The 27466-nt window shown below is 37.5% G+C and overlaps 1 protein-coding gene and 1 long non-coding RNA gene across 2 annotated transcripts; one reads left to right on the top strand and one right to left on the bottom strand.

Moving 5' to 3' along the window:
* Positions 1-7011: 7011 nt before the first annotated feature.
* LOC121317312 lies at positions 7012-15979 on the top strand. Its single transcript, XR_005950494.1, has 3 exons — positions 7012-8139; positions 10444-10718; positions 13681-15979. It is a non-coding gene; the product is annotated as an uncharacterized LOC121317312 (long non-coding RNA).
* Positions 15980-16863: 884 nt separating this feature from the next.
* On the bottom strand, positions 16864-26667 carry LOC121317313 (translation initiation factor eIF-2B subunit delta-like). Its single transcript, XM_041253119.1, has 13 exons — positions 26574-26667; positions 25808-25839; positions 25540-25699; positions 24987-25184; positions 24753-24835; positions 23626-23717; positions 23344-23458; positions 22746-22822; positions 20620-20722; positions 18652-18779; positions 18264-18441; positions 17616-17796; positions 16864-17153 (listed from the first exon to the last, which is right to left on the bottom strand). The coding sequence occupies exons 1-13, from the start codon at positions 26632-26634 to the stop codon at positions 16954-16956; spliced, it is 1608 nt and encodes a 535-aa protein (XP_041109053.1). The 5' UTR covers positions 26635-26667; the 3' UTR covers positions 16864-16953.
* Between the last annotated feature and the right edge of the window lie 799 nt (positions 26668-27466).

Below are 27466 nucleotides of genomic sequence, written 5' to 3' on the forward strand. Positions count from 1 at the left end.
TATTCTCAGCCTGCTAACATGATCATATTTTAAAATCTAGCTTGTAAATTCATTGAGAAACTCACCTTGCGTTTTCTTAATTCAACTTGTTAAGAGTTCTTATATGACTACTTCTAGAACAAGAGTAAAACAAATAATAATACAGTACATACAGTATGGGTAGCCTAGAGGTAGGCCACATAAACACAGACACTGGGCCATATCCACAAAACATTTACCACTGTGCTAAGTTGCATGCTTCAGTTCTTAAATTAACCACCTGTTTTCTTTATTTTAAGCATTTTAACATCAAGGGTTTGTTTTCTTTATAGAAAAGAAAAGTGTTGCTAACTTACCATGTGGAAAATGTTTTGTGAATATGGCCCACTTTGTCACAGACAGAGAAATGTTGCGCTCTTTTTGATCCACTTAGCACATTAGTTTGATAGACCTACCACTTACATTATTATTATTATTATTATTATTATTATTATTATTATTATGAATGATTAGTCATTTAGCAGACACTTCTTTCCGTCTCATGCACCAGCTAGGAGCATTACAATTACAAGACAATATTTTAGAACACACATGCTTGTGACTTCATTTGTTTGACTCATGCTATTACAGTTGCCTTAGTGCTACCATTGCCACTTAGAACAAAGGCATGGAAAAATAAAAAGACACAAAAAAGAATATGTATATAAGAAAACTGAAAGGTATTACCCTGGTGAAATGGTTATATTTACATATGCTGTTTGTTGGCTTACAGTAGGCTCCACCTCACTATATTTTAAGAATGTGTAAAATGTCCTAAAGATGTTTCTAAATACATGTAACATGTATAATAATAATAATAATAATAATAATAATAATAAATAATAATAATAATAATAATATTTTGCAAATTTTTTTCTAAAGTAATACTGACCATTGTAGTTTAGAACTGTACAGTATGCCTTATTCATATATGTATTTTTACCCCTTTCCATTACAAATAGTAAATATAATTCATTGTTTTAGATCACAGCCATTCTAAGTAGTCTTTTGTTCTTGTGGGCCTGCAGTGAAAATGGCCTTTATTCCCTTTGTTCTGCAACACACCTGTCATCTTCTCAAACTAAATTTCACCTATGACCTTTCCGGTCCAATCCTTCACAATCCCAAGCCTTTAAACACCTCAGCCTCCGAGCGCCTGACAACAACTGTATCAACCTGAAGGGCAGCAACTGGTACACACAGTGAAGGACGTTGTTTAATGTCACAGCAATTAATGAACAGACAAGGCAGCACTATATGGATGTTTTACATAGTTAATAGAGGCCATTACATTTTACCAAAAAGGATTTTGATGAAATTTAGAATTCCAGAAGATGTTTATCTGTGTAACGTATTTAGAAAAGGTATTTGTAAATTTCAACTTTTAGATGGTATCATATTTGTTATGTTATTGTTATGTTGTTGTATATATACAGTACTGAATATATGTGCTAATTCCACATCACAGTGTGTTTGACCAAGCCTTTGACTGTTTCTGATATTCCTGAAGCTTGCAAACAATACATAACATCCCTTTTTAACTCAACCCCCATATAAAACTACACAAGCATTCCTTGAATCATGTTTGTAGCAACGTGGACTAGTCTTGTTCAGAAAAAAAAAAATTAAAATACCTTAATGAAAACTACTATTGGACATTTCTCCTGATATGATAGCACACTAGCACTAGTACTTACAGGTGCCTCTGGTAAACACATTTCCTCAAGGATAATTAAGTCAAAGCAGCGTGAAGATGTGTTGTCATAATCTGTCATAGTGATGTTGATAAAGACTGTATTTTACAACAGGGAGAGGGGGCTTCTCACAGAACTTTCAGTTTTATATTTGTAATCAGCAAGATGTGGGAGTTTCTAGAATAACCCCTCTTACAAATTCAGTCAGTATTAAGGAGTCGTCATTATACTATACATTCTGTAGGTGGGTGAAGACCTGTTAATCAAGTAAAGGAATAATATGTTTTCAGTTGTTCAGTTACTGCTTGTGTGCTTGCCCCCCCCCCCGATACCCGCAAACAAAAAGTAGAACTAAATGTATTTTTTTCATAAGGCATTTGTGTGCCAGTACATGTATTCCAGTCTTGTAATCTTGGAGTAATGATTCCACCAATGGAGCAAATATGGTTCATGGTTACCAAATATCATTTTACACATGCAGCAGCATACATATGCAGAATTTAATGTATCATGCAGTGAGATGTATGACAGTGAAGGGCTTAAAGAGATATGGTTGATTTAGTTTTAATTTCTTATTTGTTTAATTATATTGCTGTTTGTATTTCAATCTTTCTTTACCACACAAAAATGTCATTTTTTTAACATTTGGTTCTGCTTCTGAGAAAAACTGTCTTTGGGCATAAATGGTCTAGAGACAAAAGCAGATAGCTTTCCACATTCCAAAAATTCAAAAATACAAAAAAAAAAAAAAATACCGTTCATATTTGTGTAGCAAAACGGAAGTTGACTGTTAGTGGTTGCTCAGTAATTGTAAGTCACTTTGATACATAGCTCTTAATGAAACAACACCACAAGTAAGGTTCACTTTACATGATGTGCACTGAGCTGGAACAGACCTTTGGATGGGATGTAGGAAAGGCCGGTGTATAGTGTTCATCTCAATAAATCAGAAATGCGTCATCACATGCTGCTTTTTCCAGTGGGGGTTGGAGAGGGGTTCAACTCCAGAGCAGGCACAGCGGGGTTGTGTGGAGCCAGGTGTCAGTGTAAACCCTGCCCTCTGCTCTTGGGTGTCTGGTTTCAAGGAAAGAGGAGCAGCTGCTGGTCTCAAGAGTGTCCTAGATGACCCGGCTCTCCAAACTGCCCCACAGGAGCATCTTTGCTAACCTGTCAGATGTGACAGCAAGACGAATTAATGAATTAAAGAAATACAGCAAAACCATGGCAGCAGAAGACAAAATTAATAGCAGTATGGACCCTGTGGGTAAGACTACATGGTATCTGCACTGCTAAAAATAGCACAGCTAACCCACATTAAAGCCTTCCTCATGTAACACCATTTGACAGTGAAGTGGCTGTAACCCCTTGCCTGCATGATAGGTGAAATCAGACAACCTGCCAGTCTGCCCAGGAATTCTGCCTTCCCTCTGCCACCTCTACACAAGGGATATAATGGAAAATGAGGAAATGGTAGACTGGACAGCTGATCAATAACACTGTATATGGAATAACATACACCATAATGTACATAATAAGCCCTTAATTCCATCAAGTGGTTCTGGTGGCATGATAAACCACAAGAGCAAAGTTATTCTGAGCCTTATTCTAATTCACAGCTGGGTGCATTTGGTAACATAAAAATGTGTTCCAGTTTTGTCTATACAGTTTTATAGTATCACCAAATGCATTTTTTTATTTCAACCAGCATGAGTCAAAATCAAGCTTGTTATAAATCGCCACGATGCCTCCAATAAAAGGTTGATTATGGTTTATTTTCTTTTTCGCATAAAGAGCTCCAGTAAAACCCAAGATCAAAATTCACCTCTGTGTAACTATGCAACAAAACAAAATGGTGTTTTCCTTTGTCATACCCAGTCTGTTTGAGTGTGATAGTATGACAGAATGTTCTCTGGTAAATCAGCTGGAATCGTACTTTGACTAGGTTTGTGCAGAGGAGACACTGTCCTTTGTGATGGATTATCTTCTTAAAAAAATAATTTGAAGATAAAGACATGTGTGATGTGACACAGCTGTGCAAGTTTGCAGTGAGTTGTTATCAGGGTATTCTTAATGAAGATGATAAAGTCAAAACATTGCAGTGATTGTCCACTGAGAAAGGGATCAAGTGTTTCTGCTAGAAAAGGGCATCTCGAAAGGTTTAGGATTTAATTAACAAAGAAAACTGCACAGCTGGTTTTCCTGTGTTTTTTTTTCTTTTACGTATCAGACCCTATTAACATAACTTTAAGGACTGTTTTAAAGAACTTTTTCATGATTGTCCATATTCTCTTAGGTTAGTTCTATGAAAAGAACACACTTTTAACCTTTGCTAAGGATTTTCATGATCTGAAAATCGGGTTTATTTAATCAACATAGGATTAAAGAAACATTCCATTAAAACCGTCCTTTACATTTTGTGAATATAGTCAATCAGGTTCTAATTTCCTCCAAAACAAACAAAAAAAAAAAAAAAAAAAAAAAAAAAAAAAAAACACTGAAACACCAGAATGCTATTTTTTAATAGAACCATTCAAGATTAAAATGCCATCGCTTTGGATGTTTTTCTCAAGAAAATTATTCGCCATTCATTTGGCCCATTCTGTAAGTTTGAAAATATATATGCCTGCTTGTGTTTTAGTCTAAAATCAATAATAATATATGAATATTTTACTTTTACAATATTGCTATCCTTTTGTAAACAGAAACACACATACCTCTCTTTTTTTCTTTAAACCAGATTATCTCCATGCCCTAATTATTTTATTCCTAACATTTTATTGGTCTTGAAAAGTGCTATGCTGACAGACCCAGAGTCAGAGGTCATCTATTGATCTACACCGCTTGACCACACTACTCTAATAACACGCCAAAACACCTCCCTTCCAGAAGGTGTAACAGGTGACTTAGACACCAAGGCCATCCAATGCAAATGGAAAAGCTAATTCACACTACATCGGGGGCACATATTACAGTTGCACACCTCTAGTGGCAATTTTTCAAACCAACAAACTTATTTTTGTTTTGTTTTTATGAGTCTTCAGAAGCAGATAATTTTTTTTTATTTTTTTCATTTTTGTCAGCCTGATAAATAATAATCTACAGTAAGCAGGAACAACAACAGAGAATTAACACATATATATGTTATGAAATATATGTGATATATAATCCCTATATAGCAAACTGCAGTAGAGGACCAATGGTCAACACCAGGGTTAATTTTGTGGCCAAGGTGTGCAACTGTAATATGTTCCCCCGATGTAGTGTGAATTAGCTTTTCCATTTGCTAACCTACAGTTGCCACAATTGCAAAAAGGTCTAGGCATACACTACAGTTGCACATAGTCGTCATTTATACAACCTCCGCTTTTAGGAGCCACTTTGTTTGAAAAATGACAGTATTCCTGGTAAATAATTGTCTAAGCCAGTGCTGGCCAATAGAAATCATTGACTAGCCACAAGTGTGGCTATGGCAACACCATTTTAGACACATAACCTCATTTTAGAAGAAAACACCTTACATACACTTACACAATATATGTAAACACACTGAATCACTGTAAATAAAATGATGTTATATATAGGGCTTCTAGTTTTCAGGTTTGATTTTAACATACTTTAACGTACTTTTAGCCGATTTGCTTTCTTAATCAAACACTAAGTTGTTTCCTTTTACTCTCATACCTTGATAGAGTTAACAAACGAGGTGCATTGATCTCACTTGATTTTATTTGAACCTGCATTTCATTCTGGCTCTAACCGCCAAATTCAGTTTATGAATTTCCACTGTGTTAGTTTCTAGTAGAGCTTCACTAATTTACACAATCTGGTATTCAGTTAACAACTATTAATTAAGGATTAAAGGGAGGGAGAGAGAAGGAAAATAAAAACCAAAAACTAGAAGCCCTAGTTATATATATAACACAAGCCTGATATTCAAACATGGATAACAGAAGTTAGTGGTAAAATCAACAAACACAAGACAATAATGTGCTTTTTAACACAAGTCTATGTTTACATGTATATTTCCTTAACAAACATCAGTGTACAATCTACATGTGATATGTGAGACATCTCAACTTAAACAGTGAAAATAAATAAATAGATACAACTAAATAATTGTTTATTCACACAGTACATATACCATGACAACATTTCAAGATAATTGGTCATGCTTTCTCCAGTTTTTTTTTTTTACCCTACTTTTTTGTGCTTTATCTGGTATCCTTATTATTCACTATATGTGTTTTGAACACTTTGCTGTGCTTCTGCTATTCACTTTCCCACAGTTCCCCTTTTCAGGGGACAGCATAGCATCACAGAATACCTTAAACAAAATCTCCCAGAGCCTAATCAGCACAAGAAGATAATATGCGACATTCTATTTGTATTCCTGTTTTATCATTCTAAAATAGCTTCAGCAATATATCGAGATATAGGGCAGCCTTACCATAGCTTTTTGTGAACAGGGCCTGCATTCCCAACTCAGGCTGAATATAGAACACAGGTGCTGACCTTAGCTACTGCAGAGCTGGCCTCTTCTAAATCTGCAGCACTGGAAATTCTATTGCACGCTCCCATTTCTCTTGTATTAAGTACCCACCTCAACGCTTACAGATTCAAAAGCATAGTGAGGTGTGGTAAGTTCTGTGCCAAGCAAGAGTAAAATATGAGGTCTTTTTTTAATATATGCTAAGTGCTTTTACACATTTAATTTTAGTTGACAAAATATTTTTGTCTGTTCCAAAGGTAATTAACAGAGAAAATATACACTGTTGGCATACTGTTCAGCTGTGCCCACTAAACATTTTTCCACCACACTGATAAAAAAAAAAAGGCCAGACTATCCACAGTTGTTTCCATGAGCCTCCATAAAAAAAGCCATTGACATTCTATATAATGTGGAGCAGTGGGTATAAGATGTCTCTAGTGGAGTGAGAACAGCTGAGAGGTGTGATTTCATAGGCCCGGGTGCCCTGTCACGGCAATGATTGGGGTGGACAGGAGGCTCAAAGAGAGGCCCTGGCTTCTAAATCATGTCACTGTGAGGGGGGGGTGGGGGGGGGGGGGGGGGGGGCTGTGTCGAAGGGGGAGGGGGGGGTGTAAAAGGACAGGGGAGAGGGGGATAGAAAAGGCAGTGAAGTGACCTTCCAAGGACATAATCCAGGAGATGGCCAAAGATGAGGATGGTATGCTGGGAAAGGCAAACAGCACATTGAAGGGAGTCACAGAGAGTGAGACAGAGAGAGAGTGAAGGAGAAAGGAGCTTTACAGGAAAGGGCAGGCATGAAAGGTACTTTTTTTAAAAAGCGTGACAATAGAATTAGGTGGCATTACCTTGGGCTGCTGACATTTCACTGTTAAAGTGAAGTGTTGTAAACTTTTGTCAATGTGGAATCCACGTTTCAAATATTCCATTAGAATTATATATATATACTTTAGCATTATGATTCTTGTTATATGGTATCTAAATGGAGTTTCTGTTTATGATGCCAGATTGTTATAGTACCTAAAGAACATGCAACATGTGTTAAATTGCTGTAGTGAAATATTGGTCATTATGGACAGTTCCATTGGAGAGAAAACAAATATCGAATATCGAATTGGTCCCTATATGGACTCAAAAACATATTCTCTCACACTTTGAGTAGCAGAAAAGTGCTGGATTTGATGCAACGTGGGCAGTTAAACTGCTGTTACATTCACTCTGCTGTTTCCCATATGGAACAATGCTGCAGTGATGTGCTATAAGAGCAATTAACAAGTAGATACTAAAATGATAACGATAGGGGTCATTTTTCTTTTTTTAATATTTTTCCTTTTATTTATGGACATTGAACTGCATTTTCTATGCCACTGTCTGTGTAAACAATGTAAGCTGTCATTTCTAGGTTGATAATAATAAAATGATAGGCAGACATGCAGCATAGAAACACTATGGACATTTAAGCAAGAGGATTTCAAAGATATATTAGGAGCCCAAAGGTAGTATACCGATATAAAGCACTCCTTTAGTGTAGGAGAGAAAACACCTGCAACTTCAATCTGGAGGAATATTGAGACAGGAACGATGCACAGAAAAAGGAATTGCCAAAGAGAATGTGTGAGTAGCTTTCCATTAAAGAGGGAACAGACAGGTTAAATTGGAAAAAAACAAGACACACAGAGAGCACAATCCCTACAGCGGCCTTCTTCGTTCAGTGAGAAAAATAATTCTTCAAGATGTTTCTTAATGAAAGTAGGCTGCACTTACTGTAGCAACCCCAGGAGGGTTTCGTCGCTGGTGCTGCTGTGGGCATCCTGAGAGACTTCTCCTCTGTCTGGCCTACTTCTCCAACACTCAGAGGCCTTAGAGAAAAAAGGAAAAAGACCAGCATCTGAGTTTGACAGAGACAAAGGAATGGATTTCTGGCAGCACTCAGCTATCAAGGTAATTTTATTTTGGATATTCAAAGCCCTTTGACAACATACCAATATTTAATTTCCCTACAGTGCTGTGTGCAGGTAGTGGAGATAGGAATGTTATTTCATCTGCATGTTTGGTACATATGCTGATAAAAGGAAATGGTGTTGTTGTATGTGACTTTAAAACGGTGGTTAGAGATATGTTACCTTGCAACGGTTGACCCAGACCAGCCACACACACCACCACAGGATAGACTGAGCCTCTCTATAGAGCCTGGAAAAATTGGAGTTAGCTGCTCAGTCCTAAAACATTTGCCAGTGAATTAGAGGCCAGGAAACAAAAGCTAGAGCACTGTATGATATCCCAATAGTATGGGTGTAGTCAGACTGACAAAATAAGATCTTTGGCTAGGGAAAAGGAAATGCAGTAAGTAATAGCCTCGATGGAGTCTCTGGAGAACAGATTTTAGTAGTCTGAATATTGATCATTGACCTGTTCAAATATTTTACACAAAGAAGCCATGCTGAAAGGTTTGTTGTCAGAGAGACAGCTTTGCTGACCTGGCAGTAACTTTCCTAAGCTTGTAAATTGGCTGCCTTTTTTATTTTTTATTTTATTTTTCAATATTTTTTTATCTACCCTACCATACCATTTCTGTAAAACGAGTATGGACTTACTTTTGGAATTACCAAGTTTGGGGGGGAGGGCGGTGGGGTGGTAAAATGGCGCATTGTCTCTATAAGTATTGTATGCAGTTGTTGTGCCTCCCACAAGCTTCTCGTCTCTGCTCCCTGAGATTACATGCTTCCTTGTATCCCCATATGAAATACCCTGTTATGGAATGTAAGGAAGTGTGTGGTTTTAGGGGGACCAGCCTCCAGAGTTAACTCTTTGTGTGGATCATGTCTACTGGTGAATTACCGCATGACCAACAGTATGATTGAAAGAAAGTGCTACTGCATGTATGGTCCTACTGTGTCCTACTCAGACAGCACTCTGGTAGAAGCAGGAATGCAATGGGATTTTAATATGTCAGTATACTATGGGTAAACAATTTCAAAATACTGAAAATATTATTAAATTGATATGAAACAGTTGTGATAATGAATTCTTCTAGAACAAACATTAGCTACTAGAAGTTGAAGCCAGCAATTATTTCATGCAGTGTCTTGTTGCACTAACTAAAAAAAAAAGTCTAAAATGACCTAAGTATTATTATTAATATTATCATTTTATAAACATTGATATTTCTTAATTAGCATTGGGAAAAAAAACCTTGTTCTTGTCACTCCACCTTTGTCAGAGGGAGACACTGGCTGCTGTGTGTGTGTGAGAGAGGTCCTGGTCTTGTCAGGTGCCTGATGAGGTGCACACATGTTGCCCCGGAGCCCCATCAGGTTTTAAAAATGCTGCTTTTGTCTGGGTTTCCAGCCAGTGACACGCGCCTTGAGTCACAGATACTGAGAGCAGTCTGTATCAGGCACAGCTGGAGCCAGCAGGGATTAGCTTCTTGATAGTTAAGGCTGGATTGACAGGGGGCAGGTGCCATCTATTATAGGTTATGAAGGGGGCTTAGTAAAAGAGATAGGAGGCAGGTTGGTAAAGAGTTAGCTAAGCTGCTAAACACCTAAAGGAATATCATTGGCTTGAAAAAGTACTTGGATATCATATGTAGTGTTTATTTGATTTTGGAAATGAGTAATCTAGGATAGACCAATGTGATGCATATCACCTTTTTCACGAAAAGGTTTGGATTCTTCCACAATAAATTATTACATCTGGGTAGTAAATGGCTATTGGACAGCAACTCTCATGGATTTACACTATGTGTTCTCGCAAAATGCCTCCTTTTATCGCAGTCACATCTGAATTTACCATCTATTACTATTAATTAAAGTCACAGTTATGTTAGTGATTCATATTACCATTAAATGGAATTGTTATTCACTTTTTTTAGTTATAATGCTATAGTTTCAGATAAGCACTACAGCCTAGTGTAGTGCCCCTAGAGGAAGCTATTGAGCCATCCTTTATTTACCACCCTTGCAGGATATACGGTCTGAGCCAACTTTGATTCACCTTCTCAGTAAAACTTAATAGTGCCGTGCTGTGTAACCATATAAAAGAATATGCCTGTATATAACTACATTAGGTAATATGTTTACCTCTGGTTGCAATATTCTACCTTTCACCCTGTTGATGTCACTCCTTGATTATCACTTGACTACCGGTATATACTGTATATTGAATATATAACTCTTGACCGCACATGGTGTATTTCAAAATGGCATCCCTCACCTCATGTCAATGCTTTGTTTTGTGTTATAGGTAAGAACTACTGTAAAGAACAGAAGAAAAAAAAGATAGGCAGAGAATATTGACAGCCCGGTAACCAGGATAAACCCACGTCTTGCTGTGGCTGGTCAAACGGAACCAAGTCAGGCGTTTCAGTGAGGTTTGGTCCCCTTCAACCAGCTACAGCTTCGTGAACTGAACCAGCAAGAGCTCCAAAGCATCGCAGAGAGAAACACGTCGCCAAGGAACCATATACCACGATACCATGACAGTAAAGATTTTTAGAAACACACATGAATTAAAAGAAGGTATGTATTCTTATACCCTTTTACATTTTATCAGAACCAATCACTTTGATTAACACAAAATATTAATACAATATAGTACTGGGATCTGTAGGGTGCGTTGCACTTCTATTTTCACACCCCTTTTATGGGTATTAATGTCACTGCATAAAACAAACCTTTCCATTTAGTTGTATTATAATACCTACAATGTGTATGATAATGTGAATTGAACAGAAAGTAGTAAACCCTGTAGTAAACCCTGTCAGATAAATTATCTGTATTCCTCTTTACAAGACACATTCAAGAGTTTTAACATTTTAAACACCTGATACACCTCTGACAATAGGTTGAAGGTCAATCATTTAATTGATATCGGGTCTCTAGAGCTTCCCATAGGCCTCAGTTTTGATAGGGTTCCTGGTGTAACAGCATTCCGAGCACCTCCCAACTACAATGAGTCCTCTCAAATTCATAGCTGCTGTCTTTCCCAGTTGTGACTGAAACTGATTTGATATATCAGGGAAAATTTGCAAAACTGAATCAGTCATGTCATATGAGGGATAGACCACAACACAAAATAAGATTGCCGCTGTACATATTTACACATTTCAAATTTTCTAAAACTTGTACCTTTGTAAATCAACACAATAGCACAGTTCAGTTCAGATGTATTAAACGCCACTAAATAATAAAAATGATTGTAGTTTGATTTCTCTTTTGAAGTATTGATGTCTGTATCATTCTAGGTTGATAGCGCACCTTAATAGGGATTGGCTACTGAAGCTGATATAAATAAGGTACATGCTTTTTTCAGGGTAAATCATATCACCCTCTGTCAAAGTCAAGTTGATTACCTTTGTTAATAATAAAGGAATGTAAAAAAAAATATACCAGTGTCTTCTGGACTTCTATTGTTTTACACATTACTGTAATTATCTAAGTTACAACAATGGGCTGTAGTGAAACTTTTGTTCTTGATATGTCACCATAGTAACATGCCTGCAGTATACCTTTAGTAAAAAAAAAGCCTTTCACTTCCTCTTTGAGGGTATACATAACTGAGGGACTGCATTGTCTCTCTGGTCTGTCTGGAACCTGTGAACAGAACAAATAAATATAAAAGTGGGGTCATCAATTGCATTGTGTCCAGCACACTGGATAAGTAATATGTGGTCTAAATATCATATATAATGTTGTAATTGTTTACAGTAAGATGTCCTTTAATTATGTTAATATTATCATCATATAGTATGGTTCTTTTAAAGTGCACTATAATTCATATTTTTGAATACTGACAATATCAAAAGCACACTTACGGATATAAAAAAAAAATAAAAAATCACAGCCATTGTCAAGACCGCTGATCCAAACATTAGGAAGACAACTGAAAATATCAAACCATAGAATCCTCGCTTATAGCTGTTTTCTGAAAAACAACAGACTTGTACAATTAATAAATTACAACATTATAGGAAGCAGCAAGTTGGTTAATGACATAAAAAGAGCTTCCTATGAGCTAGTATGGTTACCAGCAGACATCACCATTGTTTAACACTTAATTGCTTTTAACCTGTAAGTGGTTATTGTGATGTTCCAGTGTAGTAACTATTTAACTACATGTGTAAAATAAATGAAGGGGAAAGGCATACAGGCAGTACTTCAAGTGGACATGACTAGATACTCTACATACAGGTCAATGGAAGAACATGGGGGAAGGTGTCATAATGCTGAAAGACCTTAATTAGATTTTAGATAATTGCTTATCTTCCCTCCACTCCAGTCACCATGAGTCAATAGTTAACACAAATGGCCCATTGAAATCAACTGAGAATTGAAGAAACACCCTGACACATCATTGAAATGCTGGAATATAAAAGGTTATAGAATAGGATGTAAATGTGAAGATGCGAGTAACACGAAGGTGTGTTTACAGTTATCTTCTTCCTTTTTCTGCTGGGGTCACGGTAACACCACACAGGTGTGGTCCTGCATGACTGTTCGTCACATTGTTGAGAAGCAAGCTGGCAGTTCCAGATAGTAGCCCGGCCACAGACAGGAAGGAGCCTTGCTTTGATATCCTGAGGTCCCGACCGTCAAACACAAGAAGAACTTCATATAGATCTTCAACAATTTATCCCCCCCCCCCCCCCCCCCCCCCCCGTGTATAGACATTATCCAAAGTGTAATTGTATTTAAAATAAAACTCAAAATGCAATAGCACATTTTGCAGCCATCTAGAGGAAAAAAAAAAAGAAGAAATACAACGTTCATCAAAAAATGTATCCATCATTTTAAACAAATACTCAAATATATTCAGTAGTACTATGAGGTCTGTGTTAGGTAATTCAACTTACTGTTCAACAAGATGTATTTGTTGAAAGAAAAAACAAAAAGTAGATCTATATTTCTAAACAACAACCATCTTAATGTTATTAAACACCAGCACCATTTAGTTCATAGCTGCAAAAGGAAATGTAATCCAAAGTACAGTGGCTATGCATTATGACATAAGGTCATACTGCTACAAAGACACTTTGGCTCATCTAGCCTATACTATATATGTCTAGAAGGCTGTGTGTTCTAGTGGTTAAAGTCCAGGGTTTGTAAACAGAAGGTGGCTGGTTCACGTCCCACCTCTCTCATTAACTAACTCACTATGTGATCCTGAGCAAGTCACATAACCTCCTTGTGCTCCATCCTGTAGATGACATGTTAAATCAATGCCTCATTGTAAGTGACTCAGCATTTAGTTCACAGCCTACATCTGTAAAGTTATGAAAAGCACTACTATGATATTATATTATTTTTATGACAGGCAACAATAACTGAAGAGCAGCTCCTGAAAGCTCCTTAACACAGAATGATCGCAAATTAATAAACAGTAAAATAATAAATAAGAAAATGTTAGTCTTTAATATGGAGCTGAGCTTCAATAACAGAGTACTCGCTTTTTAATTAATCCCTTATTTACTTCCCCGACAAGCGCCAGCTCCTGCAAAGGGCTCGACCACAGAGCGCAGCGGCAGCAGAGAACAGCAGCAGCCATGGCCACTATCCCCACGACCTTCCCTTCCCCACCCGAACCCCACCAGTCAGGAACCACCACGCTGGCTACCCGTTCCGATGCGAGGTGCCGGAAAAATCATACAGGAGATGCCTGAGCCGGGAGTGATTGAATCGTCCAATAGTACCTGGGCTGCACCCATGGTCTTAGTTGGCAAGAAAGAAAGTCTGCAGAGACTACCGCTGACTAAACACGGTCAACTAGAAAGATTCCTACCCTCTTCCCCGCATCGATGAGTCATTGGACCTCATCGCTGGATCCTTTTGGTTCAGCTTCCTTGACCTAAGAAGTTGCTACTCACAGGTGGAGCTCACCCCCAATGCCAAGCCAAATTCCGCTTTCTCTACAGGACAGGGCTTCTGGTAGTTCAATGTAATGCCATTCAGGATGTGCAACACCCCTGCCACGTTCGAACTGGACGGCATCCCCAGACAGCCGTGTGTGGTCAACCTGGGTGACCTGCTGGCACACGCCTCAACCTTCTCCGAGGCCCTGTTCCACTGGCAGCGGGTGCTACAGAGTATCTTACTACAAGAACTTTGTTAAGGGGTTTGCAACCATCACTAGCCCCCTTGCACTATCTCCTGGACAAGGATCGGCACTTCCAGTGGACAGCCAAACACAAGGATGCTTTTGCTTAGCTGCAACAAGTTGTGTGTTCCCTCCCAACTGTAATTCATCTGCCTGCTTGTCTTTCCCTAGTCTGTCCGCATTGGCTGTTAGTTATCTGTGCCCCTTGGTCCTGGTGCGATTTACATACGATTTTTGGAAGGTAGTCAATTGTAAGGTACTCTGTAATATAAAAATACATTTTGAAATTTTAGAAACATATTTTAACCAGAAGTGCCAATGTCTTTCATGTAGAGACATTGAAAAAATACTTTTCTTAAAATTGTTATTATTTTTAAGTATTACCAAGGATTTTTATTTAATATTTTGATTAGTATTATTGTAGGAGATTGACTCCATTGCTAATTAATTTGGTTTTTTGTTGTTGTGGTTATTGTAAGCCAAACCTACAGTATGGGAGCAGTTAGTTTTCAGTAAGTTTTTACAGGCAGTATCATGTGGAATAAGTTCGTTGTGCAATCAACATTTAACAAATACAGTTCAGTGTCACTTCAGGTAGAACTGATTACTGGTCATTTTTAGATCAGCTAGCATGCACATGCGCACAGCTGCACTGTGAACATGATTAAAGTGAACCAGCCCTCAATTTTGCAAGGTGATGGTCTCAATAAGTGGAATACTGCAATCAAACTAAATATTTACATAATCATGTATAAATAATTGTTGAAAGATCAAATGAGTCTCATGTGTTTACATGTCTTGCTTTTCTGGAAGCTATTTCCTGCCTTTTGGGACTATATCCAGACACAAGACATGACTGAATTAGAATTGAGTCAGCCACAGGTTTACTTGTAGTCATCTTACAGAATGGAATCACTGTTAGGTGTATACACAGGTCAGAATGCTAAGAAATTAACTAATTAACAAAGTAAAGGTAATTGTAGTTTTAGAGTAGAATTTCTGGTCACACATGTTCTCTGTACATAATTAGGCATTTATTCAAGTAAGTCAAGTATTCAAGTATAAAGGACCAACTTATAAAGCGGGAGTACTGCATTCAGTATTCAAACTATAAAATCAAGTGAGCTTCAATGATAGTGGAGCAGAAAACAGGGAATAGGTGTTTTTGGCTTATTTGTTAAAATATAATTTATCCCCTATATTTACACAGGAAATTATATATTGCACTGTGCCCTATGTAAGCTTAAGAGCACTGCAAATTACTCAACACGCACAAATAATGATCAGCAATTATGATAATGAGGTTCTCAATGAGCGCATTGGTCTATTTAGCTGCTGCAATTGCAGCTCAGAGGTGACAGAGTTTGGAAGTAGCCGAGCCCTTACCGCTGCTGTCACTCAGCATGAAATGAGTTGTTTGGAAACGCCTCAGCCAACATCAGTTATGCTGCTATCCTTTGGAAATTATATGTAATCGCCTGCCCTTTTCAGCTTGACATCCAGAAATTTGCCTAGCAGGAAAAGGTGGATTGGGCTATCTCTCCAACTGTGGTCTGAAAGGAACAAGAGGCCAAGTAGTGCAGAAAACACGGCACTTTCACATGTTCCACAGATTGACGCAGGGGTCTAGCTCATCCCTCAATTCAATATTAGGTCTAGGATGACCTGCGGAGTGAGACAATAACGCTTTAGCACCGCATCCTCCAGCATTCCAAACAGTGACCCTGGGATTGAATATGCGGGGTCTTCATCTTGCCCTTCTCTTCCAAACGTGTTACACTTAACAACAGCCAAGAGTCACCGCATCCTGAAGCCAATGACAGGTCCCTGCAGGTGTGTGCTTTGATACAGCTCTTAGTTACTTGCTCCTACAATGATTTGCACCTGTAAGAAGAGATGTAAAGTTTTTGGACGGTCAGCAATTGCTTAAGTGCAAGGCAAAATCCTTGCATCTCATTTGTGCCCGCTAGTATCCAAATCCCGTCCAATTCCATGCTCTTTTCTTAATCTGAATGCATTTCAATATCATTCTAATGGCTTAATGATGGCAAAGTGCAAATTTGTAAAACAAATTGCAGAACACCAGGTGAACACCATTCTTTACATAAAATCAGACTTTATGGCTGCTAAACATGATTTACAGCACCATTATTGGGGTTTTGCACCCGCAGATCACTTTGATGTACAAATTACTAAGTGATGAACAATAAATCATTCAATATCTAAATACACCACACCAATTGAGCGATTTTAGGCCTAAATTAAATTGAAAAAAAAAATCAAGATTTCTACATATATTTGGAATGTTTGTTCTGTACTATTTTTAAAACCAATGGCAGACTGACTGTTACTGATTATCCAGTTTAGGTTTATTCATTAATAAATCCAACCTCTGCGTCATAGATTTAGAAGCAAAAACTATAAGAAACTAAGTCCAAGCAGAAAAACATGCTGACAAATTGTGTCTTCACTGGTTCAGGCCATTTTGGTTCACTTTATAACCCCTGGGTATGCCACTCATTTAAAACCTAAATCTAAAATCTAAAATAAAATAACACTGTCCAAACAAAATGAACTAATAACTTTATTCCATGCCAAAGAAGAGTTTTATACACAGAAATATAGCTGAGAATATCTATTAAACCATTCCCGATAACTCCATTATTGATCCACATTCTTCACACGCAGCACCACAGGAACAGAGGTACAGGGAATCATTCCCAAGTCTGTGATAACTAAATCCACAAAATCTGGAGGAGTGACATCATAGACCAGGTTCAGAAGTCGAAGGGAAGCAGTGTCCTGCCAATTCTGCAGCTCGGTTTTACCCTTCCGGGTCACAATGAGGTCATCAGGGTCATCTTGGGGGGGGGGGGGGGTGGGGGAAAAGAGAACATCTTAATGCAAAGCAAGGAGATTTATTATTGAAACAGTGGACCATAATTACAAAGCTTTTAGTTGGTGACTTATTTTAGTGAAGTTTTGATAAGATTAAAAAAAGGTGGGTTTTTTTGCATGAATAATTTGTGGAACGTTGTTATGAAACCAACTGTCAAAAAATTATTTAATCAATTTAAACTATTTCAAAAACATCGGTTTAACGGAAATCAAGGAAAAACAAGATAATGTTTACACATTGTGAATACTAATGGGTGTCATAACTATTAAACCACCCCCACACACCCCCCCCCCAAAAAAAATGAAAATGAACCTGTAACTAAACATAAGCATTAAACAAATTTAAAAAAAAATGGTATAGTTTTTACCAATTAAACTGGATTGTTAAGGGTGATTTGCAAATATATATCAGGAAAAATCAGCACCTAGTTCATTAGACACAAAGGAGTCAGTCTGCACTCGCTCACAGAACTTGTACGTCTCACAGCAGACCAACACGGGTACGTTGTATGCTTTGGCAACCAGTGCAATCTGGGACGCTCCCACCCGTGACATCACATAGCCATTGGCCAAGAGTGCATGGGCACCAAGGAACACCTTCGAGACCTCAAACAAAAACAAAATACATTAAAAAAAAATACAAAACCACAACAAATACAGCACCTGACTACTCCTCCCATGTATTTGTGAAGCAGGTTCAACACATGCCATTATACAAATAATGCCAACTTCAGTTCATTCTGCTGAGTGAAGTGCAAGTTGTTATTAATATAAAGCACATCACACACAGGAATTGTAGACTTGGCAGTCATGATGTGCCATCTCAATCTCCACATTGATGACATTCTTTCCACATACAGTATACAGGGTGTGCGAGTGCCGTCGTAATGTCATTTAAAATTGTCCAGTGTATAAAATCTTCACAGGACATGGCCAAAGCAAATAATCAAATAGTGACACGTACAGTAGGTTAATAAAAGTATTGCCAACGCTAAAGCATCCTAAAAATCAAGATAGTTTTATGGTGTTACTGGTTCGACCAGTCTCATTGTGATGATCATGTTTTAGCTTACCTCTGGCAGCATGTAGGAGACTGCAGTGATCAGCACATAGGTGCATGATATTCCCTTCCTCACCAGTCTGCGCAGGGTCTCTCGGCCCTCCAACCTCGGCCGGCTGTCCACCACTATCACCCGGAACTTCCGCCCCCTCTCATAGGCATCACACAGGATGTAGTTCACCAGGGATGAGCTGAACAAAACAGAACGAGAACATACACTTACGTCTTCACCTCTGACTTTAGACTCTATACAGTTTTGCTTTTAAGAGTTGTGTTTATTGTGTTATTATTATTATAAATATCAACTCTGTTTTCATCTAGTCAGGATGCTAGGAATGTGTTACTTCTTAACATATTGTGAATCGCTGTATCTTTATATTTAAGTTAAGTGATGCTCTTACCACCCATAGACTAGAATGACATCTCCATCACTGATCTTCTCAAAAGCAGATTTGGAGATGGCTTTTGCAGCCAAGTGAATCTTTTCTTCAATGTACTTGTCGATACAGTTCTGTAGCATCGTCTTTGCCTAGAAAAGGAAGGAAATGACAGGTACAGATCTTTTTCAAAACTAAAAAAAAAAGAGATATAAATAATTACCAAGTGAGGGTGGTATATTTAAATGTACGTTAGCTAGGTTTATAATAATTTAGAAAACGCCATAAACTATAAAAAGCATATGACAAGGATTATTCCTGATGATGAAATGCGTTTTTTGGTATATGAAGCTTACTTAAAACAGGATGCTACAGGAGAATGTAGGGACATTTTAATTTAGAGTTGTTGTTTTGAATGACAATACAATGGCCAATCACATCAACCTACACCCAACAGGGATAAACTACAGCTGTTTTTTTCTTCTTTTTTTAATGTATTCTGTATTCCTCAGTGCTATAAAATGCGATCAAAATACCCAGCAATGGTAAAGGCAAATCCATCCCATAGTCACTCCCTGATGCAATTGTAAGTATGGATTAATAACTAGTGCATTATGGGGTAGATTTAAGTATAGGCGCAGTGCAAATAATTGCAGATGCAAAATCCAACTTGCATTGCGGCCAGGCAATTATTTAGCTTAAGATTAATTTAAGATTGCTTAAGAGCAATGCAAATTACTCAACACACACAAATAATGCACTAGCAGCCCAGTGGTGAATTGGGAGTACAGAGAGCTATAGGTGCTGTATGGTAATTGTGGAGCACAAAAATACAAACCAAAAATAAAATGTCAAATAAAAGTTTTCTGAGAAGGAGCGGAGAGTCCTTATGGCTGAGTTCACTTGGCATGAAACAGACTTGGTTGGAAAAGCTTCAGCCAACATCAGTTATGCTAGTATCCTTAGGAAATGTGTATTGGCCTGTCCTGACATCCAGAAATTTGCCTAGCACTCTGGAAAAGGTGGATTGGGCTATCCCTCCAGACATTCCAACTGTGGTCTGACAGTAACCAGAGGCTAAAATTAGTGCAGAGAACACTTTCACATGTGCAGGGATAGCGGTCCCTTGATTGACGCAGGGATCTAGCTCATCCCTCAATTCAGCTATGAGGTCAGGGACCTGCGGATTGAGACAATGCTTTAGCACCGCATCCTCCAGCATCCCAAACAAAGTGACCCTGGGATTGAACATGCAGGGTCTTCTTCATCTTGCCCTTCTTCTCTGAACATGTTCCTGCCTCTCCTCAACAAGATCAAAGTGTCGCCGCATCAGGAAGTGTACCACAGCAGCCATCCTGAAGCCAGTGAGGTCTCTGCAGGTGTGTGCTTTTATACAACTCTTAATTAGTTGCTTCTACACTTGTTTGCACCTTGTAAGAAGAGGTGTAAAGTTTTTGGAGCGTCAGCAATTACCTAAGTGCAAGGCAAAATCCTTACATCACATAACGTTTGAACCCGCTGAGTATCCAGATCCCGGCCAACTCCATGCTCTTTTCTTCATTTGAATGCATTTCAATATAATTTTAATGGATTAATGATAGCAAAGTGCAAATTTCATATCAGGTGCAGAACGCCAGGTGAACAACATATATGACATTTTTGCTGACTGAGAATGGAATTTCCCCCGTTATATGTATTGCATTTAAATTGCTTAGTTTAGCTCTTAAAATTTACATATGCCACATTTTTAGTGACTGGTAAATTTCACGGCTGACAAACACAATTTATGGCTGCATTACAGGGGTTTTACACCCACAAATCACTTTCCGTGTATCCTTACATCTACCCCTATGTGTATCATGTAGTATTTTAACATGACATAGACCATAAAAAGTGTACTCCATTTGTTATTATCATTCAAACAATGAGTTTCCTTTTACTGTGTCTAGTTATCAGTTAGACTGATATGGCTGTATGGCTGTCTCAGCTCACCTCCTCCTCTTTAATATTGCTGGAGACATTGGAAATTTCTTTTTTAATGTACTTGATGGCATTTCCCATGCTTGCAGAGAGGGGGCGACACTGATTTAGAAAACTGCAACAAAAAGGAGTATTGGTTAAATATCCATTGTCTTTTAGAATTAAGAGCAAACTATACAACTAAAATGAATTTAAAAAAGCACCCTTTCTACAGTCTAAACATGCTATTCATTTTAGCACATTTTACCCAAATACACCTGCAGATGTAGGCGTAGTTAGTGTAAAAACTTCCATGGAAAACATGAGCTTTTCTTTATACAGTATATGTAGTTCTAAACACAGATCAACTTTAATAAAAGATACTGTCAGGATAAAGTAATATCCTGTATATGAAACCCATAACAAGTACTGCTGGAACCAGAATAACTAGCGATTAATACAAATTGTCTAATGTCTAACACCATGGTTTTCAAAGACTGTATTCGATTTCTACTGAAACTGCAACCCGCAATGGCTTAACTGCAACTATTTTTTTTTTTTTTTTTTTTTATGTATAGCAATTTAAGATTAATACCAGATCACTGGATAAAAACCTAACGCTATTCCTTTCAAGGGTTGTCACCTACAGAACAAAAATAATTGATGCCAGTCCGAGGAGCAATATCTATAAAATGAATTATAGCCTCCAAAATGTGAGTACCCTAGGGATTTTCAACCAGGGTTATGCATACCTGAGGGTACTTCTAAGGGTCATAGGGGGGCAAGTACATAGGACGACTCAAATGCACAATAAAAATGAAAATAAAAGAAATTCATTAATTGATTTTTTTTTTTTTTTAAATGGTATTAAATATCATCTTTAAACTACTGTGCATAAACATTTTATTTTTCTTTAGCACCTCAAAGTGAACTGCAGATGAAAAACAAACACACAGGATCTATCACGTCCGTACTTTCCACCTGTACGCAAGTGTGATTTCGATTGACTGGATTTCTATTCTCTGCCATTTCTGCCTATGGAGAGCTCTGTGTGCTGCTCATGAACTTTACTGTTTTCATCGTGTCATATAATTGAATAGTAATCAATGAAACACAATCCTCTTCATTTTTTAGAGGTACATATGCTCTGGTAACCATAAATAATTATCATAATACTTAGAGTTTTTGTTTTATTTATGAGGTGCCTGCATTTTAGTAACAGCAATAGCGGTTGAATTTGTTTTCGGTGTTTAAAATAGATACATTTTTTATTTGCAAAAGAAAAACGAAGGAAGAAAACACAAAAGATCTGCAAGAAGTGCGCAGCGACAGAAAGTTATACCAAGTCTTTTGTGTCACTTATGTTGGCTTTAATATAAAAGTTTATCATTGCTAGCAATTAGTTTTATTTTAAGCGTTAGTGTCTTTTTTTTTTTTTTTTAATATTTTAAACATTTTAAAAAGCTCACAATTATGCTGAGAGGGTGATGATAAAGTGATACACATTTACAGTGTAGACTATTTTGTACTATTTATAAGAACTAACAAATAGAAAGCAAATACAAGGGTTACCAAACAGATTCCCAAATGCAGTGCTCTCTTTTAGTTCTGTGCATCCAAAGACATGTTATTAAAAGTTTTAAGAATTAAGCCCACTGTTCGGTATTCTGTCCTAAACCAACACTGTGTCCATCCCAAATTGTCGTGACAAATTTTATATTAAATAAATGGGAAAGAAATACATGAGTTAATCAGATTTTTTTTAGCTATTTATTGCAACTGTGGTACCATTCAGTAGAGCAAACTGGTAAAGGAGTACTTAAGCTGAAACCTCAAGACAGAAGTGGTACAGTTTCAAAAAAAGGTTGAAAACCCAACCTACAGTAAACAGTATCTACTTGTTTGATATGCACAACGCCTTGCTTTGCACACTGCTTAGCACTCGCTACTAATCTGCTGTATCTGACAGTTCCCAGCTCACACTGCTGCATGTGCTCTACACCTAATACAATGACACTGGCCAGCTTAGATTACAAATGTGGTAATAGCGAACAATAAATAAACAAATGTTTTTCGACAGTATTTCGGAAATACTTAACCAGGAAAATCCCTGAAATGTCATTTTTAGTGGCATAGCATATGTTGTGTGAGTTTTGTACCTGATGTATGGCTTAAGTTTGTTGACAAGGTCTCTTGATAACTCTTCATTTCGAGGGGTGGAGTAATCACGTATAACCTGCGGGAGGAAAAAAACGAAAAAATGAACATTTAAACTAAAGCGATTTACAATTACTGAACAACTACTGATAAACAGGGATCCAGCCCACAGTCACATATTATCTTATTTTCAGTTCCAAATATTAGTGATGATTACTGATTTTAGATTGTTGAATGAATGAGACTCCTTTTCCTTCAAAAAGTGAGAGTAGATCTGTGACAGCCTTGCACATGTACATAGTGTGCTTTTGTTGTGTATTGTAAAGACTCATTATTTTGAATTTAGGTTTGGCAAAGGATGGGAGGTGGGGGTGTGTGTATATCTATTTAAACAATACACAAACACACACACACACACGTGCATGGTTTCTGCCCTGTCACAAGATCTTTTCTGTGCAGTAAAAGCGAGAAGACAGAACCATGATGTAATATCTCACCTGAAAGACGTCATCGCTAACAGCACAGATTACACTACAACCTTACACTTCATATTACAGAACCCAAACTATACCTTTTTACTGAATAAAGCCTGCTTTTTACCTGTTTGAAAGCATGCAACAATGCTATGCAACGAGAGTTGGATCCTGCAAGAATTCCCTGAGAGTACTGCAGACCCAGACGCACAATGGATGGGTGGATAACTGTGGAGGGAAGGCTGCAAAGGAAAAATAAAATGAAAATGTCAGAAATCCTAAAAACTGTGCTCCTGAGATGCTAATATACTCAAATTATATCCAAGGGAGGGGGGGGGGGGGGGGGCATTCATAAAGTCCTATTTTAATAAGTTATATAATTGAAATGTTTTTAAATATTCAAATCTACCTCATCTGCTGGGTGAGAGGGGCTTTCCGACTGTACTGGAGCAAATGTGAGAACAGACTGACTTTGCTTCCATAATCTGACCTCAAAGGAATCTGCAATGGGGAATAGTAATACAAATGTGAAAAAACCATTTCGATAGTTCAGGACAAACACTTACAACACAGACATTTGAAATAGAATACAGTTGTGTTGGATTACAAATGCACTCCCTCTTGTTATTTTTTATTGTGATCAGAACCTTAGTTGCTGTAATGCATTTTTCTTTATACTCTGCGGACATTTTCTGAACACCAAGTAATTATGTGAAAACCTGTTTCACGCCATTTAATCTCTGCCATTAAATATAAAGACATGTCAAATAACAAAATACATTACAATCAACTAAATCAAATATACAAGAAAATCCTTTGCAGTAACAATATCTCTTGCCTTTGGTTTCTATTACATTTTAACACATCCTTGAAGTTAGGTTAAAACTCTTTAAGAGAGGAAAAAAAAAAAAAAAAAACCCAAAAATATTAAAAAATATAAATCTCCAGGCCGTCAGCAAGGCATCTTCACTAAGACCGTCATTATGGTCCTCCATATTATAGGTCCTAATCTTGCAGATTCAGTATCACCAACTGACACAAACAATTTCAACAAATCGAAACAAAGGCACCCAAAACAGACTACATCAGCTCTGCGCCAAACCCCAGAGACAATCCGACTGCGACTGCTTAGTGGAGCCTGAAAAAAAAAAAATGTGAGCAGACTGCCTGCAGTGAGAACAGTCTGCGTTATAATCAAGCAGACAAACCTTGGTGTTTAGAACTTATTCTCTCCCACAGAACATCCCGGTCATGCTGACCTATGTGCCCATGGGTTAGATAGTTGCAACAGTCTCTTTTTCTACTTATACTTTGAAAACGGATGGATACTGAAAAATGTAAGATATTTATTATAACATAGTAAAGCCTTAATAAATAAATAAAATCCACAAACCAACAAGATTTGCCTCTTGCAGTCACACAGTACACTGGAAAAACAACAATAACTACCACCTTTAAATGGTCTATAGCACTCTAGGGTAGACTGCACACATGTACAGGGCTTGGTAAGACCGTATTACAGTGACCCCCCCCTACCTGTTGGCGTTCCAGCTTCTTGGCCAGTTTTTTCAGTACAGCTGGATCGTCCGCTTGAATGTGTTCTGGAAGTCTTTTGACAACTGTGAACAGAGTCAAATTAAAAAGAGTCGTCGCAGTACTACAGTATGCTCAGATAATCCAAATGTCTTTGGGAAAAATTATTAGGACCAAACCCCCCCCCCCCCAGGTATACAATACTTAATTGTATACCTAATATTGAATATTATATACCTGGTTGGGGTTCATTTGGAGGGGCCTTTGTCTTGGCTGTGTAAACCATGTGGACGGGGTCTCCTTTCTTGCCCTGTTTGGACGTTCGGTCAGCGTCTTGCCGGGCCTTTCGCTCCGCACGTAGTTCCGTTTTACTCTTGCCACTTTTCTCTCCACTTGGTTGTGCCTCAGGGGTCGCCACTGGAGCTGTGAGAGGGGCTGAAAGAAAGCAAGATTGATAGATTGGTTACAGTAGTTAGCATCACCACTAACTCTCAATACCTTCCATATCAAGACTATGAAGCCAGTTATCAACTTATTTCAGACACATTCTTATCATGTGGAGTTTGAGACATTAGTGAAAAATCTGAATTTGGACCTCTTCAGGTAAGATGACCTACAAGGTGGATTTATTTTTTTGTTGTAAAAATGCTACTGTTCTTTACTAGCTTTTCAATCATGTGTGTATGTGTACGTATGTAAGGAGTGTGGAAAATCTTGCATTTAGTGGTCGATCTTCTCCACACAGGCTACTGCAAAGCAGGTAAAATATTTGGCTGAAAGCCAGCCCCACCGTTCTGTTGCTGTGTCTGCTGTCCATCCACGACAGGGGCAGGTTTCTTGGCCTTTTCCTCTTTTGCTGGTCCCTTGCCATCTTTCTTGTTTTTCTTCTGCTGCTTCTTCTCCTTCCTCAGCTTCTGCTTCTCCTCCTTGGAGAGTTCCTTGCCTTCAACCTATCAATGCAAACAGACAATTTTATACAGACTTCTATTTCTGGTCAAAAAGATGGCTTTTCTACAATATATATATATATATCTTTCAAACTAAACTAAAGTACTTACCTTTGATTGCAAAATAACATTTTTCTTTGAATCTGAAATTATATATAAAAAAAGAACATCTCATTTACAACAACCAAATTGAAACATTAAAATGGGACAATTCTGCCTAATTTAACATTAAAAATAAGAAAATATCATATGTCCTAATATAACCAGAGCATGAACAAGGCAAAATATGTCTGAATACAAGAGTTCTGCTCAAATGTGAGCAGTTATAGATATACATTAAATTAACATTCTAAATTAAACTAAGCATGCAAAGTATTGCACATGTACAATTGCCTTGACCAAACTGAATTGTTATTTAACTATTTAATAGTCTGTTGAATAATGTTATATATATATATATATATATATATATATATATATATATATATATATATATAATTTTAAATTGTGGTTGATTGAAAATCATTAAGTACCAGGATTTCATTTCCTAAATACACTCTAGCCATTCTAGACTATGTCAAACCATTTGTATTGTAATAGTCATCCTGTATACAATACAGCAATACGAATTGCTTCGAATGACGTCCATAAAGAATTCTGACACTATATTATGCAAATGATGCAATTGCACTGCAACTCACGCCATGCCTGCCGGTTTATACTGTAGCAGCAGTTTGAACACACACCTAGTCGCCAGCGAATACTAATAATGCCAAATCCACACAAGATATAAACGTGAAAGAAAAAACAAAACAAACAAAACCATCAAGTACTGAGATACAGGTTCTTTACTTGTTCAAATCGTTAATTCTGTTACCTTGTATCTCGCCAGAGCTGTTATTTAGTAGTTGCTGTGCTGTGCCTTCTGTGTCTGCCATGTTAACAGCTAGGCTACCTACTATACCATCAAGGAATACAGTATTCAGTGAGGAGACTCATTTTCACGCCGGCGCTGGAATTAAAAAATTACAATGCCCTCTGTTGACGGTAAAGGGAAGCGCATTCTTTCAGGTCAACGATTTGAAGCTGGGAGTAACAGATTCTGAAATAATCATTTCTTTTTTGCATTCATGCTGCACTTTATTTTTTGTTTGTTTGTTTGTTTTTTTCACAAATTGTATTGTTTTAATGTAGGCTTTTAGAGTGCATATATCACATAATACATTAAACCAATGTGCACTGTTTGCAGTTTGTATACACAAAGGTTTTTACAAATGAAGTATATTCGAATATTGTAAGACGCACGTTGTAATGTGATACATCTTGTGTGTCGAATTATCAAAAGATCTGAACATCAGATATTTTTGAAGTTAATGTCAGTTGTTTCTGTTGTAGGCCACTAGATGGTACCACTGCTTTTTGTAGAAAAGGGTAGTCACAGTTTAATGGATACTATTATGACAACAAGGAACATCATGAGGCAATGTAAAGACGTAGAATCACTGAGACCTAGAGCAGTTAGCTGTTCGGTGTAGTTTTAAAGGGTTATATACGTTGAGTGCATCCCAAGTATACTGCTGTTAATTACAAGGGGTGTGTCCATTATTAACTCCCCTCTCTGAACGAAATGGCCGACAGGCAGTGCCACTATTTCATGATAAATGAAATAAAGGCACAAATACAATTTAAACAATATGTTCCCAACAGGTCAAAATCCCATTCCTTTTTTCTCTTTCTTGTATCTGTTTTTTTTGTACAAGTCAATGGCAA

Source organism: Polyodon spathula, chromosome 6 (genome assembly GCF_017654505.1).
Source record: "Polyodon spathula isolate WHYD16114869_AA chromosome 6, ASM1765450v1, whole genome shotgun sequence".
NCBI classification, from domain to species: domain Eukaryota; kingdom Metazoa; phylum Chordata; class Actinopteri; order Acipenseriformes; family Polyodontidae; genus Polyodon; species Polyodon spathula.